Raw genomic sequence first — 25354 nt, forward strand, 5'->3', positions numbered from 1 at the left:
AGCGTAAACATGCTAGCCTGCCTACACAAACCAGCCCAGCTGTGTATACGTGCCCGGTTGCCTACGCCTAGCGATCTTCACACAAGCTTTACTTTCTCTCTTACAAACAGCAAATTGGTTTTTTCTACTTTTCTCTCTCTTGAAACTGTTTACATAGTTGAAAACACATCTAGCCCTTCTTCTTGCTAAGCAAACCAACCCATACAAGACCAACCCTTCTTCGCGGGTTGCTACGATGAAAAAGCAACACACTGAATCTGAAAAAACAGCAGTATGCACAGAAAAAACAGCAAGCTTCTCGAACTCATACCTTTTCTTCGACGTCTTTTTCTCTACCTACTGACTTGCTCGTTCACGAGGCTTGCTTTGATACCATGGTCAAATCCCCGTAGGATCTCCTCGTAGAACGCTCTTGGTACAAGACTCGAAACCTGCAAACAAACCAAACAAACATGACGGGGGTGCAGGCGTGACTCACCTCCCAACCTGGACAGCTGTGGGCAATCCCACAAGTCTTGGCTGTCCCCACCGAGCCACGAGCTGAGCTAACTAGATGGACGTACCGACCAATCTCTCCCTCGTGACGTCCATTACCACCACGAAGCTACCCTCGCGGGCCTTGAGACTGTTGCCGGCCTCGGCTACATGAAGCAGGTGCATGTCTGCACTAGATCCAGGCTCCTGACCACAGAGCTCTCACAAAGACACGCGAGACTCTATATGACTAATGACTAACCTTGGCCACCCTTTTATAGGCTCTTGGCCAGTCATCGGGCATCCACACTTGGATGCCCGCCTGTCCATACTTGGGTGCCCTCCCGTTAGTCTATCCCTAACTCAGCTCGCCAATCAGCCTGCCTAGCTCCAAGCTTCCCCAACCTCGAAGCTAGTCTTGTGTGCGTGTAGCACACGGTAGATACACACTGTGCACATGACACTGCCACACATCACCTAACCAAGAACCTGTAAAAGGGAGAGTGCCGAGAGTTTGTAAATCCCATTGCCTACTCCGCCTTCCCATACAACTTGGCCCGTCACTTTGTCTCGGAGAGCAACAAAATGCTCCTCAAACTCCACCCGTACCCCAGTCTTGCAAACCTCATGCACTGACAACAGATGAAAACCAAGAGATGGGACAAAAAGAACCTGGGAGGAATGCCTCCCATGGCCATGTCCTCTGAAGATATCTCCTTCCCAGCTTGAAGAACCTCCTGCTGAAGAGCCTGCAACTTGTTGATGTGCTCTTGCAATGTCGAAGACTTTGCAGGATTCATCACCCACATCTGCACTTCCAAGGAGATCCGCTTCATGGATGATACCGTGTTATACAGAGAAGCCAAATGATGCCAAATCCCTTTGGCCAGCGTCATATGCTTTATATGATTAATCACCTGTGGTGTGCAATTAAGGAAGATGAAAGAACGCACACGGGCATTGACACGATCCCATAACTGTGCCGGAGCATCCCGTTCTTTCCGTGTAGAGGGTAACTCCCCGTCTTCCAATTCCGGCCGTGGAACACCAACTACAATGAAATCAGCAAGTCATAAGACTCCAGGACGGACTCCATCATTACCTTCCATATGCTGTAGTTGTTCTCATCTAACTGTCGGTCCACCGGGAATGTGGGGGAGTGTAGTGATCTTCACGTGCTTCTCAGCCATCTCAAGTAAGTCTGCCATCTCAAGGGTTCACAAGGTCTTGTGAAGGGAGGGTGGGTGGGAAAAAAGAAGAAGAAGAGGCTGCAAATAATATGCAAGGTGGCTGTCCAACGGTGATGGCCGCCTTCTACCCGATCTCCAAGTCCCGAACAGCCCAAGCAATCTCCAATTAGCACCTCAAATCAACAAACCCTCAAGCTCCCATTGTTTGCAAGCTTCAAGCCACCTGGGGCTCTGATACCATGTCAAAATGCACAGCGGAAATGAAGACAATTGCTGTAGAGAGCAAAACGCAGATGAGAGAGGGAGAGAGAAGCTGTATAAACTCTGTATATACACTAGAAAATCCTGGTAATGGTCCAGGGCTGCTGGTCGGCCATCCCAAAACAGGCCGACAGCAAGTCGGCCAGGTCATCATAGTCGGCCAGACCAGAAAATAGGCAGCCAGCATACACGTGCCCCACGACCACAGAAAACAGAGGAAAAATACATGGAAAAACAGGGGAAAAATGGAGAAACAACTAATGGGTGGGCACATCCACAACAGAGGCCCTAGTGTATAATGTACAGACAGGAGATGATTGCTAACAATGTCTTGGTGGGTTAGGTAATCTAATCCTTGGAGACTAGGTTTTTGTTATGTGCATTGCACTTAGGCTGCATTATCACAGCTAATTGCAATACATTATAGTCAGGTTTAGCTATGTCCAACTAGGTCAGGTGTATCTATGTGCCATGCATCGGGGTTGGGATTTCTGATTTGCTAACCCCAAGGATCAAGACTAGTAAAATATAGTAAGCATAGTCTTGACTCTCAATTTGTATTTTGAACTGGGGATTTGGGCTTGGTATGGAGACCATATGCTGTCTTGTGGAATGTGCAGGCTATGAAAGTCAATACGGAAGCTTGTTTGGAAGCAGGTTCAGTCTCACAGATGGATCAGGGATCTTTGTATCTTCATTGGCATTGACTATCATTGTTTCAGCTATCGCCATTGTCGGCATTGTTCTCGTTGCAGTAATCATCACGCTTGCTGTGATGTTATCTTCTTGTGAACAAAACTCTACAGCGACTTTAGAAAAGCAAGGGTTTGCTGATCTTTGTTTCAGCTTCCGCCTGAATGTAGAGCTGAACAATGTCCGAGGATGGACAGTTCCTTCGGTATGTGAAAGCGACGTTTTCAATTATATTCATGGGGGGCAGTATACCAAGGATCTTGAAATGTCTGTGGATTCAGCCCGAAGGTATCTGAAGACTTTGGCAGTGGATCGTGATCAGAGTTATGCAATAGTTTTGGACATTGACGAGACTGCTCTTTCGAATTCACTCTATTATGAGAATCATAGTTACGGGTACGTTTCTGTTCTTTTCTTCTTTGGATTGAAGATTAAGGTTCACAACAAATATTGAACTGCAAGATGGACACTATAAAGATGCAAACAATTCTTCCTTAAAAAACTTACAACTATTTAGTGAGGTGACAGGTGTTCAACATTAGCAAAAACGTCAATTATCATTACAAACAGCCTAGGTCAACTTTCATACTATCCAGGTGTGCATACTATTGTAACCCTCAATTGTGCAAAAGTGGTGTTTGAAATCCTTTTGGAATTGTATGAGGACTTTAAGGCTCTGCCCCGCATGAACTAAGTCTTGGCTTAAGCTCAAGGACAGGAATGCTTGTTGCTGCAAGAAACATATTGATTTTGGAAGGGATTTACACATGTTACAACCTTCTGAGACTCAAGCATGTCCTCGACTTGGGTGGCATGGCGACATGATAGTACTGGAAAGTGCAAGTTTTGGGTCAGCAATGTGACTTGTGTATCTTGCATAGAGCTCTTGTGCCTATGTGCTAGGGTTTACAGAGTAAAGCGAGAAGAGAGCAGTGGATCTCAAACACAGCACGCACATAGCCCTAAACTACTGTATTCTATAATGTACATGAAAATTTTTACAACGGAATTTTCTAAGTACAAAAGATGACTGAAAATGTTGACCACAATACTCAGCCCAATGCTCTGCTGTAGTTTTTCCTTGGCCAGCCCTTGTACCAGAATCGCGTTGTAGTCGAGAATACTTGAGGAATGCAGATGAGAATGATGAACACCCATGCATGCTTATATAGTAACCCCCAGGTGCTAGTCAACCAGTAGAGCTGGTCCTCTTGAAGAGGACAAGCCCAAGGCCGTGTATATGCTGGCTGACTGCTGTTCATGCTGGCTGGCAAACACGTGGCACACTGCTGCCTGACGTGCGTGCGGCTGTGAGACTTGTATGCCCAGTTATAGGGCTGTATATGGAGGTGTGCCAGATTCTCCCCCACTTGAATTGCAGTTGTCATCAGCTGCAGGTTGTCCATATAAAGTGCATATCCATAGAAGGAAAAGATCCAAGTAAAGCTCATCCAAGGCACCCAAGATCTTGAACTTTGCGAGATTACTTTGTGGCTAGTGCAAAGGCTCACATTCCATCCACAGTGAAAGAATGTGCACAAGCGGAAGCAAATAAACATGAGACAGAGAAAGATTGCAAGCAAGAACAAGAGCTTTATTAGCTTGAGGTTACAGAGTACAAGAGCCAGCAAATAGGGCAATGAAAAGATGATTGAATGAATAAAAGAGAGCAACTCTTATATACTTGTGCATGAAGTAGTCGGCTGTAGAAAACAGACTGACAGAACTCCACGACAGCATAAGGAGAGATGCAATATTTTAACACCCCCTTTGCATCTTGAAGTGTGCAAAAAAAATAAGAAGAAAAGTGATGACGAAGGTGCGACCATGGACACCTCAGCATGGCCAGTACTAAGTACACCTCAGAAAATGCACATGTCAGCTTTTTGTCTTCAGAAAACATAATGCCACTATAAAGAGCAAAAGAAAATCTGCTTGGCTCCAAACTCAAAGTAGAACTGTGAACACATCACATCCAATAACCTCGAACAAATGAACAAGGAACACATCCTGTCCATAGTCTCTGCTGACCAATAGTTCTGGAACTCATCCGAACCATGAAGGAAACTTGGTTGATCCTGGAACTCATCCGGACCATCAAGTGAACTTGCTTGTCTTTATACTTGGAACTCTGACACACGGGTCCCATGCTCCAGATTTAATATAAGGGAGCTTTTGAAAGCCCCCTCTCTCGCCCACAAGCCGTTTCTGGAAGACAGCACGTGGGGGGATTAGAGCAGGCCACCAGTCATGTTCTATTTAGTCTGTAAGGCCTTGGGAGCTGGGGTTGTCACTAGACGAGTTTGTGTCAGTGTCATGTGACTTGTCTTTGCCCTTCTTTGAAGACTTGCCCTTGTCCTTGGCTTTGGCTTTGCCTTTGTCTTTTGACTGACAATCCTTTGACAGGTGGCCTTTCTTCCCACACTTGTAACACCGACTCCGAGATTTCTTTTGCACCGTTGCGAGTGCCTGATCAAGTCCAATAGACGATGAAACTTTCAACTTCCCTTGTGAAACTAGAATGGATTCCTCTTCCAAGAGGAGAGTACACAGATCATCAAACTGGAGGGAACGTGTTGTGATCCGAACCCGCAAAGCTCGGGAAACCATGTCATGATTTGCAGGAAGCCTGATGAGGAGGAGAGCAGCTAACTGAGAAGAGGTTAGGGCAGTACCCATTGCCACTAATTGGTCATGAATTACCTAACCTTCATCACAAATGACTGCATGGAAGTCCCTGCTGTAAACTCGAAAAGAGCTGACCCAATAGGTTGACAGACCGCATTGTAGAGTCCCGTGTATATAGATCTGTCAGCTTTCTCCAAACAGAAGCAGCACAATCCAATGTTTGCACGGCGGGGGAGACAAGTGCAGAGTGAGCTTTTGAGTCTTGATTCTCCCAAGCTGAAAGTTTTGCGAGAAAGGCATCCTCCTAGTCCTGAGTCCACTTCCTAGAGCTAGTAGGGCGTTTGGGCTTTCGTTCGTGGCCCTAAACAATCTCCCAGTCCCTTGTGCGTGAACCAGACCTTCATCTGTAGCTTCCAGTGATCATAGTTTGAACCACTGAGCTTGTCCTCCTTGTTCGTGCAGGGGGGACCCATGTCTGCCTCAAAGAAGCTATGTCTCAAACAACCTCTGTAACTAAGTAATCCATGTGCTCTCTCAAGCACCTTTCCACAGGATCCAACTAGGGACTAGTAGCCCCCTCTGAAGATGCAGGCTGGACAGCAGCAAAAGAAACCCAAAAAAACACACCACCGGGAACCTCCTACCGGAAGAGGGAGGGGATCTTGGAGGGAGAAGAGCTGATGTGCCACTTGTCTGATGCACTTACTGAATCTGCAGCTAGAACTCCTCCACTTGCCTCTGTAGAAGAAAACGCAGCCTGGGGGCTAGCCGACAGCAGTTGGAGGGCTTGTAGAGCAAAAAACGCAGCTAAGAAAGAAAAACGCAGCCACTGTTTGAAGGATCTACAGCTTGGAGAATCTAGGGAAGCAGAAAACGGAGAGAAGCAGATTGTGTAACAGCCAAAACCTAGGCGTATGATACCATGAAAGAATGTGCACAAGCGGAAGCAAATAAACATGAGAGAGAGAAAGATTGCAAACAAGAACAAGAGCTTTATTAGCTTGAGGTTACAGAGTACAAGAGCCATCAAATAGGGCATTGAAAAGATGATTGAATGAATAGAAGAGAGCAACTCTTATATACTTGTGCATGAAGTAGTCGGCTGTAGAAAATAGGCCGACAGAACTCCACGACAGCATAAGGAGAGATGCAATATTTTAACACACCCCCCTTCAGCACAAAAACCCACAAAGTAACCTCTGGATGACCAACTTTTGCCCAATTCAACACTTTTAATTTGTCCATGAAGACATTGGAGGCCATTGAGTATCCTTCTATCACCCATGGGAAGAACACTCCAAAGAAGGGCCTGAAAAAATTCTGCTATCCAAACTTCATTCACTAATGCATCTGCTGAGATGGATCACGATACTGTCAGAATACGCAGCCGAGATGATGACCAGATCTGGGAACACAAGAGCAAAACGCATGCAGAAAAATACAGCACAAGAGAGAGAGAAATAGGCGTGTAACTCTGCTCTATATACACAAGAAAATCCCGGGTATGATACACAAATGGTATGGGGGCTGGGGGCCTATTTATATGCCCCCATATGAGCAGTCGGCGTGCTGAAAAAGGTACTCCACGACTGTATCAACAGTCGGCCAGCAGCAAATGAGGCCCACGATTGCATACATCTAGTCGGCCAGCATAAAGAAGTCCACGACTGATGTCTGGGCAGTCGGCCAGCTACTGGTCCTCCAGCCGCCTCAAGGCTGCCTCCCAAGCCACAGAAAAAATGGGAAAAATAGGGGAAAAATGCGGAGAGTGGGGAAAAATGATAAAACACCTCATAAGGGCGGGCACACCCACAACAAAGGCCCTGGTGTATAAAACTAGACAGGAGATGACTTCTAACACCCCCTCTCAGCTCCTGGCTGAGAAACCAACCACAGGGAGCCGGGGTGCCACCTGAGCAAATCCTGAGATAGCGACTTCCTGAAAAGGTCCACCGTACTGTCCTCCGTCGAATAGAATTCTAGCAAGATGTCATCAGCAACGATCGATCTGTTCACGAACAAAGTGCCTCTGGATGACCATGGGTTCCTCCAGTGAAAGCCCAAACCTGCAATGCAACCTCTGCATCCTCACCGTCTCACAAGCAGCATCACAAGCAGCCCGGTACTCTGCCTCTGTCCGCGACAAGGCAAAAGATGATTGCCTCTTACTGCCTTGTAAAACTGCTCCTGGGCTTGAAGTAGATCTCCTCGTGTTCGAATCTCCTCCCCAAACCGACTCACTCCAACTGTGGAGTCAGACTCCATCCAACAATCCCCCTCCTGTGTACAAGAGTCCATGATCCTTCGCATGCCGCAGAAACCACAGGAAACGCAATCCTGCCTCCCAAAGAGTCATCCGCAACCATGAGCTCAACTGCCTCATCAGGAAGCTCCCGTCCAATCTGGTGTCCATCAACCAGATCAATGAACCATTCTGCTTCTGAGTCAAAGAGGCATCACACTGCTCACAAGGATCAACACCTGTTACGGTGCAAAAACAAGTCCTGGAAACCTGATGAAGACCACACAAGGCCTTTTGAAACTTGTCAACCACCCCCTCTGAATCCGGAACCACAAAGCCTCGAGAAACCACCTCCTTCTGCAAGTAATCACATGCCACCTGCCTGGCTTTCCGAAAGGTCCGCGTGGAAACAACATCCTCATCTACTGGAGGTTCTTTGTCCCGAATACTACGAGACATCAGAGCATAAATTACCTGTTCAGTTTCCTCTGACTGACGAACACAAGAACTACCAACATCAGTACTGGAAAGTTCCTGCCAACTGCTGCCATCTACTGGCACGCTATCCACCATCTGGTCCCAGAAAGGCTGCACCTGCAGCGTATCCACACTTAAGTGGCCATTACCAGATTGCCACTTATCACAAACCTGAGGATCTGGGAGAGAGAGTGCTGATGCACTGACAACAGATGAACCTATACGCCAGTCTTGCAAACCTGATGCACTGACAACAGATGAAAACCAAGTGCCGGAACATACAACACCTGGGAGGAATGCTTCCCCCCTATACCATCGGGAACTATCTCCATCCTGCCCTCACTGTGAACTGGGATAGTGGATGTATCCCCAGTAAGTATGTGACCAGAAAGCCTGCAGAGATCCTGTAAACCGGAACGGGAAGGAGTCATGTGCTTGGAAGCACCACTATCTAGAATCCACTCCCGAGTATCCGTTGCAAAGAGTCCTCCAATCTCCTCCCTGCCTGAAGAAAATGAAACATCAGTGTCCACCACCTCCAGGTGCACAAAAGCCGGAGTCTTCATGATTGCTGCTGAGGAATCTTCACCCTTCTCGGTCTTCCGCTTGGGACATTGCCTCCAATAGTGGCCTTTCTCGCCACAATCATTACAAGTCCTCTCTGCCTTTAGTTTCTCGCGGTCAGTTTCGGACTTCTTCTCAGAAGACTTCTCCGACGAAGCCTTCCCTTTGCCCGTGTTACGGCCTTTCAACCGTTGGCCAGTTAAGGCCTCCGAACCTCCACCCTGAGGAGGGTTCGTGAATCGTTCCTCTTGGTCCAGGACCATGGGCACAAGCTCCTCCCACGTGATGGTGCTGAGCCTGCCACTGGTAATCAAAGACGAGTAAAATGCTGAGTACGAAGAGGGCAAGTGCGACAGCAACGTTATGGCCATGTCCTCTGACGATATCTCCTTCCCAGCCTGAAGAACTTCCTGCTGAGGAGCCTGCAGCTTGTTAATATGCTCCCGCATCGTTGCCGACTTTGCAGGGCTTATAACCTGCATCTGTACTTCCAAGGAAATCCTCTTCATGGGCGATACCCTGTTGTAAAGAGAAGCCAAATGCTGCCATATACCTCTGGCCAGCGTCATATGCTTTACATGATTGATTACTTGCGGTGTGCAATTGAGAAAGATAAACGAACGGACCCTGGCGTTGACACGATCCCACATCTGTGTCTGAGCCTCCCGGTCCTTTCGGATCGACGGGAACTCCCCTTCCTCTACTTCCGGCCGTGGAACCCCAACAACGACGAAATCAGCGAGGTCGTAAGACTCCAGAACAGATTCCATCATAACCTTGCATATGCCGTAGTTGCTCCCGTCCAACTGACGGTCCACCGGGAACGTGGGGAGTGTCGGGATCTTCACATGCCTCTCGGCCATCTCAAACAGATCTGCCATTGCGGGGATGTACTTTGAAAAGGGTGGGTTGGTGGGAACAAAGAAGAACTAATACTTGCAAGTGGCTGTCCAGCAAATCTTGCTTCTCCTCTTCCCGAACAGTCCAAAACAGTCCACCAATCAGCCACACAACAGTCCCCCTCTTGCTCACACAAATCCCAAGAACTATCTAGAGCCTAGGGCTCTGATACCATGTCAGAATACGCAGCGGAGATGATGACCAGATCTGGGAACACAAGAGCAAAACGCATGCAGAAAAATACAGCACAAGAGAGAGAGAGAAATAGGCGTGTAACTCTGCTCTATATACACAAGAAAATCCCGGGTATGATACACAAATGGTATGGGGGCTGGGGGCCTATTTATATGCCCCCATATGAGCAGTCGGCCTGCTGAAAAAGGCACTCCACGACTGTATCAACAGTCGGCCAGCAGCAAATGAGGCCCACGACTGCGTACATCCAGTCGGCCAGCATACTGAAGTCCACGACTGATGTCTGGGCAGTCGACCAGCTACTGGTCCTCCAGCCGCCTCAAGGCTGCCTCCCAAGCCACAGCAAAAATGGGAAAAATAGGGGAAAAATGCGGAGAGTGGGGAAAAATGATAAAACACCTCATAAGGGCGGGCACACCCACAACAAAGGCCCTGGTGTATAAAACTAGACAGGAGATGACTTCTAACAGATACTTGCTCTCACCAACTCCAATGTATTCTGGTGAAAGAAAGCATAACAAGAAACAATAGTTAATAGAAGTGCTTCACCAAATCTATATTCATCAGTATTGCTAGGCACTTGTATGACTTAGACCACTATTTTCCTGTGGAGCATACTAGAATTCATACATCCTTTGATACACTGAAGAAAAAACTCTAGCTATTGTCGGCACTCTCTCCAAGGAACATGTGTACCAAGTGAAGAAACACCAACTGGCATATCCTCTTGAACCTCTAGTGAAGATATATTTGGTGACATGTCCTCTTGTGGTGTCCTCACAACATCAAAAATCAAAGATACTCCACTCAGCTCAATTGGTACATGAAAAGAGTCCCCTTGGAGAGGCCGCCGAACCAAAGTAACCACCATTGAAGCCAAAGATTCTCCACGTACTATAGAGGGCAATTGTGAAGACTCTCCCTGAGAGATTTGGCTGGAATCTTTCTTTGTTTTTGTGTGTGGCTTGATGCAATGAAGCACCCTGGGTGTGTGCTCAACCTCCTCAGATTTCTCCTCTAAGGTCCTTGGGCAATCCTACGTGATGCGCTCGATATAGTCACACTACTGGCCAGTTGCTTGGCTTGGAACTCATCTTAAGAGAGTCATGTCAGCGACACTCCCCCACTAGAACTTTTGTTATCCTCCGTGGCCTTAACAACTATGTCTTTAGGTAACTCCTTGTCCTCCTATGTTGGGTTGTTGAGTCCCTAACTTGGGACTCTCCCGCATCTTGAGGGTCACAGAAAGATGAACTGCGGCTGAAAGAGCACGGTGTTGATGTGCATGAACATTTGCGTTCAAAACACGGCTAGATAGTCGTTTGTCAATTTTCCCTATTTTTGAGTAAAGCGCTCCCATTGTCTCTTCATATCACGATGATAATCCACGAGAACAAACTCCTTCAAGATTGCCTTGCGTGATTTTCCCAACATGTGACAGAGTGGTGTTTGAGGTGGTCTTCCCACCACACAATGGCGGCACTTGTCAATGCCATACGCACTAAATGGAGCTGAAAACATTGAAACCACTTAATGCCGCCAACTTGGCAGCCATCTCACGGGTCCAATTGGTGACGGCTTCTCCATCCATCTTCCCGTTGAACTCGGGAGGCTTCAAAAACTTAAAAAACCGGGCGCGTTCGTCTTGTGACATTGAGGAAGAATGGCAACGTCCCGACGTCAAGCCGGTGAAGGTGAATGGAAACTATCCGGTTCATCCATACTTGCCTCAAGTGGAGTAAAGAATCCTACTCGGGGTGTTGCACCACGTCGTCTTCAGAATTGCTCGGCGCTTGTTGAGAAGCACAAGCTTAGGTAGTGTCATGTGCACAGTGTGTATCTACCGTGTGCTACACACACGCAAGACTAGTTTCGAGGCTTGGGGAAGCTTGGAACTAGGTAGGCTAATTGACGAGCTGAGTTAGGGAAATACTAACGGGCGGGCACCCAAGTATGGACGGGCGGGCGCCCAAGTGTGGACGTCCGATGACCGGCCAAGAGCCTATAAAAGGGTGGCCAAGGTTAGTTATTGGGATATAGAGAGTCTCGCGAGTTTGTGAGAGCTCTATGGTCTTGGAGCCTGGATCTAGTGCAGACGTGTACCTGCTTTACGCAGCCGAGGCCGGCAGCAGTCTCGAGGCCCACGAGGGCAGCTTCGTGGCGGTATGGGACGTCGCAAGGAGGAGATTGGTCGGTACGTCAACCTAATTAGCTCAGCTCGTGGCTCGGTGGGGACGGCCAAGACTGTGGGCTTGCCCACGGCTGTCATGGTTGGGAGGTGAGTCAGGCCTGCACCCCCTTCTTGTTTGTTTGTTCGTTTGTTTGCAGGATTGGAGTCTCGAACCAAGATCGATCATGAGGAGATCCGTGGGGATTTGACAGTGGTATGAGAGCATACCTCGTGAACGAGCAAGTCGGTAGGTAGAGAAGAAGAGGTCGAAGAAAGGTATGTGTTAAAAAGCTTGCTGTTTTTTCTGTGCATACTGTTGTTTTCAGATTCAGTATATGTTTTTTCTTCATCAAAGAAACCCATGTTGATGGGAGGTGGTAGTCTAAGTAGGGTCGTTGCTTTGCATGAAGAAGAGGTCTGAATCGTTTGTGCAGTCGCATGTATGTAGTGAGAGAAAAAAAGGAAAAAAGCAAGTTTGCTTTTCGTTGAATGTTTGAGAGAGAGAGCGGTTGTGAGACGGAGGCACTGGCGGCTGGCGGATTTGTGCGTTGGCAAGTTTGCAGGCGGTGGCTACCGCGGCTGAAGGCGCCTAAGGCTAGCCCAAGCAGGTGGCCAAGCAGCCAGGCTAGGCCGGCGCCCAGGCCAGGCATGGCGGGCGCCCAGGCCACGTGGCCTTGTGGCCAAGCTTGCGTAGCCAGCCCAGGCAGCGCCTAGGCCAGGCCGGCAGGCGCCCAGGGCTACGCTGCCGTGCTGCCCAGGCCCACGCAGGCAGGCGCAGGCGCAGTCTGGTGCGAAGGTACAGACGCCAGCAGTGCAGCAAGATGACGTCAGCAGTAGCCGGCAGCTCCAACCGACGGGTTAATCCCGGAGATAAGAGAAAAAAAAACGAGGAAAGCCTTCGCCGTTTTAGGTTGGCTTTCGTTTTTTTAAAAGTTTAATTGTTAGAGATTAACCCCCCCTCCCTCCCCCTCCCCTCCCCCCTCCAAGGTTAAACGTGTTTTATTTTTTTTAAAAAGAAAATTGAATATATATATATATATATATATATATATATATATATATTCAAGAAAAAAAAAACACAAAAGCAAAGCAAAAGCTAAGCCTAGCTTTTGGAGATTTTTTAGCTTTTGGGGCTATCTTTATAAACCTCTTAAGTGGGCTTCTTGCCACACATCTCTCAAGTTTTCAAGCTCTCAAGCTCTCAAGTTCCCTCGCACTTTTATTGTGCAAAGATCAAATTTTCTCTCCACGTACCCTCTTCACGATGTCGACCCAAGAATCGGAGTTGAAGCCCCTTGTGGAACGCGAAGGCTTGTCGGCTACGGAAGGTACCGATGCCGATCTTTTTGACAATTTTGTGTCAAAATCAGATTTCCAAGAGTTCAAAGTAGCTCTCGAAGCTTCTCGATGGAACGTCAGGCACAAATCGCAACCCAGATGCAAGCTTTGCAGAACTCCATTGCTCTATTGACCACTACCCTCTCTACTTTCTCGGGTATGGATACCTTGGCTTCAGCTTTAGGCCCCAACATTACTTCGGAACTGTTCGGGGGCGAGCAAAAGCAGCGCACCAAGGAGATCGTGGACACTTGGCTACATAAGTGGCAAGTTCACTTTCAAATTCATCCATATGATGATGGAAAGAAGATACAGTTAGCAGCAGGTTTCCTGTCCGGCAAAGCTTTGCTTTGGTGGAAGGAACTCAACCCTAAGCCAACGACTTGGGCACAATTCGAAGACGTCTTCAAGAAAGAATTCCTCAAGAAAGAGGATGACTATGATGTTGTTGCCCGGTTTTCAGTTTTGACCATGACCTCGCAACACCTCACTTATGAGGTCTACCTCCAGAAGTTTCATGACTTGCAGATGAAAGCTACAAAGATGGATCCCACTACTCTTTTGGGGTTTTTCGTAGCTAACTAATGTAAAACATTGGACGAGGCCATTCATTCAGCTCGTATCTACGATGATACGATGGTCTCTTCCAAGTCGAAACTTATTACCGAGTAGGGGAACAAGCATAAAAGAAAGTTCTCCGCACCTATGGCTAACGCGACAGAAGGAAAGTCTTCGGACCAACCTTCGAAGAGTTCCAGTTCGTCACCAGCGAAGAAGAAACGACTCCTTAGGGCTTTAAAGCTCAAGAAGGAAGGACGTTGTTTTATCTGCGAAGAAAAAGGACACATGCGTAACGAGTGCCCAAAGCAAAAGGGTGCCAAGACAAACGCAGGACCCAAGCCAAAGGTAGCTAACCAGTTGTCTTTGACAGATACGTCTATTCTGATTGTATGTTCAGTTCTAAAGTATTTGGCTCGCATGATCTTCTCCGAGTTTATGGAGAAGTGAATGGCCATAAAATTCACATTCTTTTAGACCCTGGCAGTTCGCATAACTTTATTAACTACAAACTTGTGCAGAAATTGAGTCTTGATACGACACTCAGCGACCATACCTATGAGGTACGTCTACCTGCGGGAAGGCAAGTTTGGGATCGCAAGGTGGAGATGCTTCCAATCCAGATTCAAGACTACACAGATACTCTAGAATGCTATGTAATGCATCTGGAAAATGTAGACTTGTTATTAGGGATTGAGTGGTTTAAGACTCTTGAAGTCCAGATAGATTGGTCTAGCCATATTTTTTCTTTTCAGCATAAGGACACCAAGTATAGTATTTTAGGTGATTGTATTCATCCCTCTCAAGGACCTCTTGTAAATACAATTAATTTTGGAAATATAATGGATTCTTCTTTGTATACCGCTTTCCATTGTGTATTGATTCCACTTTCTTTCTTTCTCATCCCTTCCATGGATGTAAATGAATTAAGTGTGTTTGAAAGCAAAGAATTACAAAAGATACTTGATTCATTTCAAGATGTATTTTCTAAGGAATTGCCATCAGGTTTACCACCTGAACGGGCAGTAGATCATCGTATTGACTTGATTCCTGGTGCTCATCCTGTCAGTATTCCACCTTTCAAGATGAGCCAAGCTGAGGAGATGAGTTGGCTAAACAACTCGAAGATTATTTGAGGATGGGCCAGATCCGTCCAAGTAAATCACCTTGGGGTGCACCTGTGTTGCTTAGGAGAAAGAAGGACAATATCTGGAGGATGTGTATAGATTACAAGAGATTGAACAAGCTGACCATTAAGAACCGTTATCCTCTCCCTAGATCAGATGACCTGATTGACCGGTTAGCAGGAGCGAGATATTTCATGAAGATAGATTTACGTACTGGCTATCACCAGATACCGTGATATGTATTCATGAAAGGCATGTTGAAAGAACCGCCTTTCGGACTAGGTATGGCCATTACGAGTTTCTCGTATTACCTTTTGGGTTAACCAATGCTCCAGCCACTTTCCAGCAAATGATGAACGATCTTTTTCGTGAACATTTGGGGAGATTTGTGGTGGTGTTCCTGGATGATATTTTGATTTATAGTCGTACTCTTGAGGATCATGTCAGACACCTCACGATTGTCTTATCTATTTTAAGATAGAATCGACTATATGCTAAGTTAAGTAAATGTGAGTTCTTTATGACCGACATCATTTACTTGGGACACAAGATCACTAGAGATGGGTTGAGCATTGACTATGACCGAGTTCAGAAGGTTTTGGACTGGCCTATACCGCGAACAGTGAAACAACTTCGTTCTTTTCTCGGTTTTGTTGTTTTTCTTCGAGAATCTGTACACACTACTGATGACCGACTTATTGAAAGGTCGTGGACGTAAGTCAAATCAGCCTATCACTTGGAATAACGATTTGGATATGGCCTTCAGACTTTTGAAAGATAAAGTCAAGGAAGCACCTATCTTAGCATTGCCTGATCCTAGTCGGCCTTATGTTCTTGAAATTGATGCCAGTGACTATGCTATCGGGACTGCTCTATTTCAAGATGGTAGACCGGTTGCTTTTGAAAGTAAAAAGCTAGACGACACTCAATCTCATTGGCCAACCCTTGAGAAGGAGCTTTATGCTGTGATTCATGCTCTCAAGGTTTGGAGACATTATTTACATGGCTCCAAGTTTGTGGTATTGACTGATCATGAGTCAATCAAGTATGTGTGTGATGCGGATGATTTGAGAGGAAGGAAAGCTCGTTGGGCGGAGTTAATGCAAGATTTTGATTTTGAGATCCGTTATCGGAAAGGGTCCATGAATAGTATTGCAGATGCGCTTAGTCGAATTAGAGAGGTGAATACTTTGTCGTTCACCGAGATTTCTACTGACTTATTTCAGTCTTTGAGAGGGCTTTGCAGGACTGATAGTGAAGGAGCTAAAGAAGCTCAGCTGAAACAGTTAGGGTTTCATGTGGAAGACACACACAGAGAAGAAGGGAGAGAGAGAGAGAGAGACATGTGGGGATAAGTCAACTCACAAAGTATGAGTGTGTGACTACCCTATCACACATGTATATTTGCTCTAGTGCACATAGTGCACTTAGTACATTAAAAGTACTAAGTGTACTATGTACTATAAAACTTATGGGCTTGTACACACTATAAGGGTGGGGGAATATCCTCTGTATAACCCAAATCAACCACTAACCGAGATAGCCATAATGCCTCCTTGCAAGCCTCTGTGGTTGCAATATACTCGGCCTCTGTAGTAGATAAGGGAGTGCACTTCTGCATCCTGGATATCCATGACACAGCACCTCCTGTGAATGTAAACACATAACCGGTAGTAGACTTCCGGTTATCTGGATGACCGGCATAATCCGAATCCGTGTAACCATGCACTAATGCATCCTGTTTGCCAAAGCAGATGCACATATCCTGTGTGCCCTTCAGGTATCTCATGACACCTTTCACTGCTTCCCAATGCTTCTTGCCAGGGTTGGCCATGTATCTAGTAACCACTCCCACTGCAAATGCAATGTCCGGCCTGGTAGCAACCATGGCATACATGAGACTGCCACAAGCTGAAGCATACGGAATCTTGGCCATATCAGCCCTGTCACTATCCGAGTGTGGGCTGTCCATAGCACTGAGTTTCACATATGGAGGCAAAGGAGTACTAGTCTTCTTCCCCCCTTCCATATTGAACCTCTGCAAAACTTTGCCCATGTATTCCTTCTGAGACAAATACAACACATGCTGATTTCTGTCCCGAAGTATCCGCATACCTAAAATGTGATTTGCATCACCCAAATCCTTCATATCAAAGGTTTGATGCAGCCTCTTCTTCAAGGCATCCATCTCTTTACGAGATTTCCCGGCAATCAACATATCATCAACATACAAGATGAGGATCAATAGACTGCCATCCAAAGCTTTCTTGGTGTATAAGCAGTGATCTTTGTCACTCCTGAAATCCTGGGATTTCATGAATGTATCAAATTTATGATACCATTCCCTTGGTGCCTGTTTGAGCCCATAAAGACTCTTTTTCAGCTTGCATACAAGCTTCTCCTTTCCATTCACTGCATAACCCTCTGGCTGTTGCATATATATCTCCTCATGGAGATCACCGTGAAGAAAAGCAGTCTTCACATCCATCTGAATCAAATCCAGATCATCATGAGCAACCAAAGCTAATACAGCTCTAAGTGTGGTCATTTTGACCACTGGAGAGAAGATCTCATCAAAGTCCACACCATATTCTTGCTTGAAGCCCTTAGCCACTAACCTGGCTTTGTATCTTGGCTTGGCATCAGGTGCAACTTTGAGCTTGTAAACCCACTTGCATGGCAAAACCTTCTTGCCTGTAGGCAAATGCACCAACTTCCATGTTCCATTTTTGTGCAGAGAATCCATCTCTGACTTCATAGCACGCTCCCAAAGAGCCTTGTCTGCCCTCCGTAAAGGCCTCCTTATAACAAGAGGGCTCCCCACAGTCAGTGAGCATCAAGTAGTCAACCCCTGGAACAAACCTGTCAGGGGGTCTGGAGGGTCTTGTGGACCTCCGTACCCAATGATCATCATTTGCAGGTTGCTGTCCAGCCTGCATATCACCTATTGGTGGCTCCTGTTCCATGCCATAAGGTTGAAAGATCATGCCCGGTATCTCCTCTAACTGTGGGATATCCATAGGGATATCTTCTGCCATCTCTGGCTGTCGATTTGGACCATTTTCAGCACCATTTAAGGGCTGGTTTTGTTGCTGTAATGGCTGATTTACAGCCCTTGAGTGTTGTCCATGATGTCCATCATCATCAAAGATGACTCTGCCAGGCTCCTGTTGCCTTGCAGGCTCCTTATACATGCATGTTTCATCAAAAATGATATCATTGCTGCGTATAATCTTTCTATTCACTGGATCCCAAAGTCTATACCCCATTTCACCTCTGTCACCATATCCTAGGAATATGCATTTGTGAGACTTAGGATCAAGTTTGGTGCGTATTTCCCTGCGTATGTGCACGTACGCAACGCAACCAAACACTCTCAAGTGCTTGTAGGACGGAGGCTTCCCTGTCCATACTTCCTCTGGCACTTTCCCACCAAGCCTCGTGTTAGGTGACCTGTTTATAAGATGAACGGCTGTCATAACAGCTTCAGCCCAAAAACCATGAGGTAACGCAGCATGTGACAACATAGAACGGACCTTCTCCTGAATGGTCCTGTTCATCCTCTCTGTTGTCCCGTTTTGTGGAGGATCATAAGGAGCACAGAACTCCCTCTTGATGCCTTTAGCATCACAAAAGTCCTGAAACTGTTTGGACATATACTCTCCACCATTGTCGGAACGCAAAGCCTTCAGTGTTTTGCGAGTTTGGTTCTCAACATGAGCAACAAACTTCTCAAACACTGAGAATGTATCACTCTTCAAACGAAGAGGATAAACCCACACCTTGCGTGTGGCATCATCAATAAAAGACACACAATATTTTGCCCCTCCCAAAGAAAGCTGAGGCATCTCACATACATCTGTATGCACAAGCTCTAACTGAGTATCTTTCTGTCCAAGAGCTTTCTTGTGGGGGCACTGGAGTTGCCTGCCATATATACAATGCTCACAAAACTGAAAACTTGAGAACTTTAGAGAAGGCAAGTAACCAAAACGAGACAATTGCTCCATTTCTTTGACACTCATGTGTCCCAACCAGCTATGCCACATAGAGATTTCCGGCAGCTCGGTTGCATTTACATTAGCATGTTGACAAACATCAGCATGCATGAAGTAAAGAGTGTCCACCTTAGAGCCTCTGGCAACAACCAGTGAGCCCTTACTAATCTTCCACTTTCCACTACCAAATGTGGTAACATAACCATTATCATCAAGCTGTCCAGTAGAAAACAGGTTCTTCTTGATCTCAGGCACATGCCTGATATCATGGAGCATAAGCTGTGAGCCATCTGAAAACACAAGCCTCACATCACCTCTGCCAAGAATCTGGCATGCATGGTTGTCACCCAAATAAACTACTCCTTCATTGCCAGCAGTATACCTGACAAACAAGTCTCTGCAACCTGTGACATGAAAGGAGGCACTTGAATCAATTATCCACGAGTGCATACCATGACCATCTCCTGCATGGAGTGAATGGGCATCAAGTGAAGACATGAATAGGACTTCATCCTCACTGTCACCTGCATGTGACACATTGACTTCTTCAATCTTGACTCCACTTTTGCCCTTTGGCTTTGCATCTTTGGCTTCATCTTTGTCTTTGTCTTTGCCTTTGCCCTTTTCCTTTTGATCATTCTTCCATTTGTAGCATTGCTTTTTGAAATGTCCCTTCTTGCCACAATAATGGCATTCCAAGTCCTTTTTGGAGCGGGACTTGCTCCTTCCCCGTTCTTGGCTTTTACCCCTTTGCTGGGATCTCCCACGTGCATTCATTGCATTGGACTTTCCAACAGAATTGTTCTTCCTGTTCATCTCCTCTTGAAGGAGAGCACCCTCCACATCTGCATATGACGGCATAGCATTTGAATTGCTAGTGGCTGTCCTGAATGTGTCCCAACTCTCTGGCAAAGTGCATAAGAGAAAGGTGGCTTTGAACTCATCGTCCATTGCCAACTTTTGATTGATGACCTGGCTGACAACACCATTAAACTCATTTAGATGGGTTGTCATAGACGCCCCTTCCTTCATTTGAAGACCTATGAGTTTCTTCAACCAATACACTTTGCTTGAGGCACTTTGCTGGGCATACAAGTCCTGCAATCTTTGCCACATTCCCCAAGCTGTCTTCTCTTCACGTAGGCTGAAAAGTAAAGAGTCTGACACAGACAACATGATAGTGGATCTTGCCAGCTCATCCATATCTTCCCATTCCTCAGCAGTAAGAGAAGCGGGCATTACACCCCTTTCTTTGATGGGCTTGTGCTGCTTCTTCTGGAGCAACACATTATAGCACTGGGTTTGGCAAATGTCATAATTATGTGAGCCTTCAAGCTTCTTGATGTGAAGCAATGAAGAGCTCTCACCTGTGGTTGCCATAGCAATATGCAACCTTTGACAATGCCCGACTCCCTGCAAGATGTGCAAACACTGCACCAAAGCACACACAATGCTCACAGTTGTTCTCCCAAAGTTTATCGCCCACTGCGGAAGCACGAATGCAACTCTCCTCCCACTGAATGTGATAAATTCACCAAAATCTGGTTGCTGCAGATTTATGACAGCACCTTAGATGTGCTCTGTTTCCCTTCCAAAATACTGTACAGCAGTACTAAGTGCTCACCAATGATGTACCAAATCTGTACCGGCAAGTACAGCAGCTGAAAATGAGCCTTTTCCTCACTCAAATCAATGTACAGCCATGCCAAAACTTGTACAAAGTTGTACCAAATCTGTACCAGCAAGTACAGTAGCAAGAAATGCTCTCTTGGCTGTCCAAATGAGTGAAAATCAGACCTTGACAGTCCCCCATAGTCACAAGGGAACGCCGTTCCAAGCTCTTGGAACGGGGGAACGCGTTCCATAGAGATAGCCGTTCCCGTTCCCGTTCCAAAATGGCACCGCAGACCATGTAAGAAATATAAGTGAACTATGTATCATGTAGAACACATCTATGCATTATCATGGCCACTACTGAGATGGTTTGAGGTTCTTTCTTTACTATGCCTCTTTCCAAAGCATTTACAGATATATAAAGTAAATTTATAAACACATTTATGCAATGATGTGGCGTTCCCGATTCCGTTCCCTTTTATTCAAGCTTTTCGTTCCCGTTCCAAACAGTCATCCGTTCCCCAAAACGTTCCCGTTCCCTTGTGACTATGCAGTCCCCACCACTACATACAACAGTCCCGGACAGAAATTAGGCAAAAGCCCCTTGACTGCAAGTGGATTTCTGAGGGTTCAAGGCATAAAAGTCTTCCCTGCTGCTTTGCCAAGCTCAACAAGCACAAAATCTTGAAAAGCCCCTTGATTCAAGATCAATTTTTGATCATGAATGGTACATTAATGCACATGAAGGCATCCAGAGTCTTCACAATGCTTCCCCCTGGCCACATATACATCCAATACATAAAAGCCCCTTGATTTACTGGCACATTGAGTGCTTGACAGGCATCAACACATTGCCCAAAACATCAAATGTCAGTGCCTACATGCAAATTAACCCAATTGGCACAAAAGCCCTTTGATTTGCACTCCAATTTCCTGCAATTTAGCCTGGAATGTGAGATTTCTCACATCATACAGCATGTATGAATGCCCAATGGCACAATTACATCAAATTGTTAACACCCAATTTCCTGCCAATTGACCCGGAATGTGACCAATGTCACCCAATGTTGCCAATTGTGCTCAAATCTGAGCCATTAGGACCTGTACCTGCTCAATTAGGTTGACGTACCGACCAATCTCCTCCTCGCGACGTCCCATACCGCCACGAAGCTGCCCTCGCGGGCCTCGAGACTGCTGCCGGCCTCGGCTGCGTAAAGCAGGTGCACGTCTGCACTAGATCCAGGCTCCAAGACCATTGAGCTCTCACAAACTCGCGAGACTCTCTATATCCCAATTACTAACCTTGACCACCCTTTTATAGGCTCTTGGCCGGTCATCGGGCGTCCACACTTGGGCGCTCGTCCGTCCATACTTGGGTGCCCGCCCGTTAGTATTTCCCTAACTCAGCTCGTCAATCAGCTTGCCTAGTTCCAAGCTTCCCCAAGCCTCGAAACTAGTCTTGCGTGCATGTAGCACACGGTAGATACACACTGTGCACATGACATACTCCCTTCCTCTAAGAGCTCACTCCTGAGCTCACTAAAAAGCCAGGGTAATCTCTCTGAAGAGTAGTCAATGTCTTCCATGTAGCGTCCTCCTCAACACGATCCTTCCACTTGATCTTGTATTCCGTGATAAGCGTATTACGCAATCTTCTTTCACGAAATCCAAGAATCTTTTCAGGTTCGTGCGGAACAAATGTCGTGTCCTCGACATCTATAATTTCTGGAGGAGTAACTAACTGATCTGCTCCACCCAGTACTTCCTTAAGTCTACTATCATGAAATACAGGATGAACTTTCACATGAGAAGGCAAATCCAATTCATATGCAACTGAACCAATCCGTCGTGTAACATGAAATGATCCACAGTATCTAGGGGATAATTTCGGAGATCTACCTGTCCGTAAAGTCTCGGAAGCTGGCTGAAGCCCATACGTGCAACCACCTGGCGTAGAGAGCCTCCACATGATACCCGCCTAGCTGTCCTGACTGGTTGCAGCCCACCTGGCGCCCGTAGAGCGGACTGTAGCCCGCCTGCCTGTAGCCCATGTGCGCAGCAACACCCTGTAGCCCTTGTGCGTAGAAGCCACCCTGTAGCCCTTGTGTGCAGTAGCCTGTGGAGCAGCCGCCCTGCTGTGGCCCATGTGCGCAACAGCAGCCTTGTAGCCTTGTACGCAGCAGCCGCCTGTAGCCATGTACGCAGCAGCCGCCTGTAGCCATGTACGCAGCAACGCCCTGTAGCCATGTGGTGGCCGCCTGGTAGCCATACGCACAGCAGCACCCGTCGCCTGTAGCTCATGCACAGTAGCACCTGACTCCACACGGTGACCACCTCAAGGGGATGCGCCATGCCACACGATGATGATCCACACGTCAACCGGCTCTCTTCAGCTCGCCACCCTTCGCTTAATAAAGAGGCGATTTGCTTTTCTCAAAAACGCCAAAAGCAACAAGACGCATGCTTATAAAAACATAATATTTTTAAGCCTTCAAAGGTTATTAAACCTTATAAACTTTATAATCCTATTTTGTCCCCTTTCACACTTGGGCTGGCCACCAACATGAGTTTCCTTTTCACATCACAGTGTCCATCCCATGCCTGTGCCCACCTGCTTGTTGTCCAGAGAGAAAAACACAAGGTCGTAACAAATGTCATCTAAAAAGATGAAGACACATTTACCAATGAGATCCCGAAAAACTCGAGACATCATTTTGTTGAACGTCGCTGGTGCATTTGTGAGACCAAAGGGCATCTCCACAAATTCGTAGTGGCTACGCTCGGTCTTAAAGGCCGTTTTTGGAATGTTGGCCTTGAAGATCTGAACCTGATGGTAGCCACTCTTAAGATCTATCTTAGAAAAAATCTTTGCACCATTGAGTCGTTCTAGTATGTACTCTATTCTGGGTATGGGGAATCTATTCTTCACTCTGAGCTTCTTGAGTGCCCTTTAATCCACACATAATCGTGGAGACTTATCTTTCTTTTGGACAAACAAAATGGGAGCGGCAAATGGTGAGGAGGATGGTCGGATAAAACCGGACCAGGGTAACTGAGCTAATTGTTGTTCCAGCTCGCTCTCCAATGCCTTAGAAAGGCGGTAAGGAAACTTGCTGGGAGGTTCTGAACCAGGAACCAACTCTATGCGATGGTCCTCAGGTCTACTGGTTGGGAGAGTGGGCGGGAGGTCGTCTCGCAGCATGATGTTGCTGTATTAAGACAAAAGACCAGCCATCCGTTGCTCCCTTGCGGGTGCTACTTGAACTGCATTAGATCGAGAGCGGACGTATAGTAACGCACGCTCTGCTCCTTTTCTGATGGCTCTTTGGGCCTGGATGTGGGAAATGAGGGGAATGCCAGGAATGCTTCGATCCCCGCGAATCATGAGAGGCTTAGGGAAGCCTTCAACGATGGTGAAAGTGTCCTGCCTCCAATTAGGAATGGGTGCATACTGTCTAAACCATTGGATCCTGAGGATCATGTCACACCCTAAGAGAGGGGAGACAATGAAATCCCGCTGGAATGTGGCCCGTTGAACTTCAAACTCAAATTGCAGAGCTGTATGAGTAATTTGCGTACGTAGACCAGGGGTAAACCCGTCAACATCCAAATGATTTGGAACCAAGGTACAGCTCATCTTGGTAGCCAACTGCGGAGAGATGGCATTGTCAGAACTGCCCATGTCGAAGAGGACAATGAACTGCTGTCCCTTTGAAGTGCCATAGGCACGGATGAGAGCCTTTGTCTTGCCCTCAACCTCACCCTCCTGCTTATCATCAAATACTACTGGTGGCACTAAATTCAAAGAGGGTAAATGTTGAACGGCATTTGAGGCCGATGGCGATGATTCTACGGTGGCTACTATGGAAGTGGATGCCGTAGCAGACTTTTTAGCTTGGAATTTAGAGCAATCTTTCTTCCCGTGTCCCACAGTGTGACAGAAGAAACAACGGTTCTTTGTTCGGTACTGTGTCTGTTCATCGGGCTGGAGATAACCTTAGCTTTTTCCTCAGGAGTCTTCTTGGGCGTAGAATCTTTCTTATGGTGCGATTGACCCGAAGAATTTTTCTTTTGGTCCTTTTGGTATTTGCTGCTTTGAGCCCCCTTACCCTGGGTAGATGACTACCTTTGGGGCTTTGGGGTAGACTACTTGCTTGGGCTTACCTGTCAGGATATGCAGCAGAGATGAAGACAAAATCAGAGAAAGTGCACTGCAGAAAAACACAGCAATAGAGAAGGAGAGAGAGAGGCGTGTAACTCTGCTATATATACACAAGAAAATCCAGGAATACCCAATACTACATGTGTGGGGGCAAGGGACCATTTTATATGGCCCCTATGAGCCAGTCGGCTAGCCCAAAAAGCAACCGTCAGCAACAAAAAGCTCACGACTTGCTCATATCTCTAGCCGGCCAGCAAAACTTAGTCGGCCAGCACACAGATGGAGACGTAGAGCAGCAGGGGCAGTCGGCCAGCATACAGAACACTCAGACCAGCAGTCGGCCAGTGTCTGGATCAGCAAGGAGCCACAGAACAGCCTCCCACACCTGGTAAAAATAGGGAAAAAATATGGAGAGGGAAAAAATGAGAAAACACCTAAATTGGGTGGGCACACCCACAACAGCGGCCTTGGTGTAAATATATAGACAAGAGATGACTGCTAACTCCCCCTCTCAGCTCCTGGATGTGAAACCAACCCTAGGGAGTTGGAGTGCCGCCGGAGCATAGCTTGAGGTAAAGACTTTGTGAAGAGGTCCACCGCACTGTGCTCCGTCGAAGAGAACTCTAGCAAGATGTCATCAGCAATGATCTTTTCACGAACAAAATGCCTCTGGATGACCGTGGGTTCCTCCAGTGGAAACCCAATCCTGCGAAGTAACCTATGCAACCTCACCACCTCGCAAGGAGCACCACAAGCAGCCCGG

General features: G+C 46.8%; 1 protein-coding gene across 1 annotated transcript in view; it reads left to right on the forward strand.

The window, feature by feature from the left end:
• The window catches only part of LOC147632672 (acid phosphatase 1-like), a 47442-nt gene that overhangs the window by 14852 nt on the left and 7236 nt on the right, over positions 1-25354 (forward strand). The window contains exon 2 of the mRNA XM_086807477.1: positions 2546-3014. Within this exon, the coding sequence (XP_086663603.1) occupies positions 2546-3014 (469 nt within the window). The remainder of the gene's footprint in view (positions 1-2545; positions 3015-25354) is intronic.

The sequence above is a fragment of the Cibotium barometz genome, chromosome 13, assembly GCF_041138505.1.
Source record: "Cibotium barometz isolate CiBa-2024 chromosome 13, ASM4113850v1, whole genome shotgun sequence".
Classification (NCBI taxonomy): domain Eukaryota; kingdom Viridiplantae; phylum Streptophyta; class Polypodiopsida; order Cyatheales; family Cibotiaceae; genus Cibotium; species Cibotium barometz.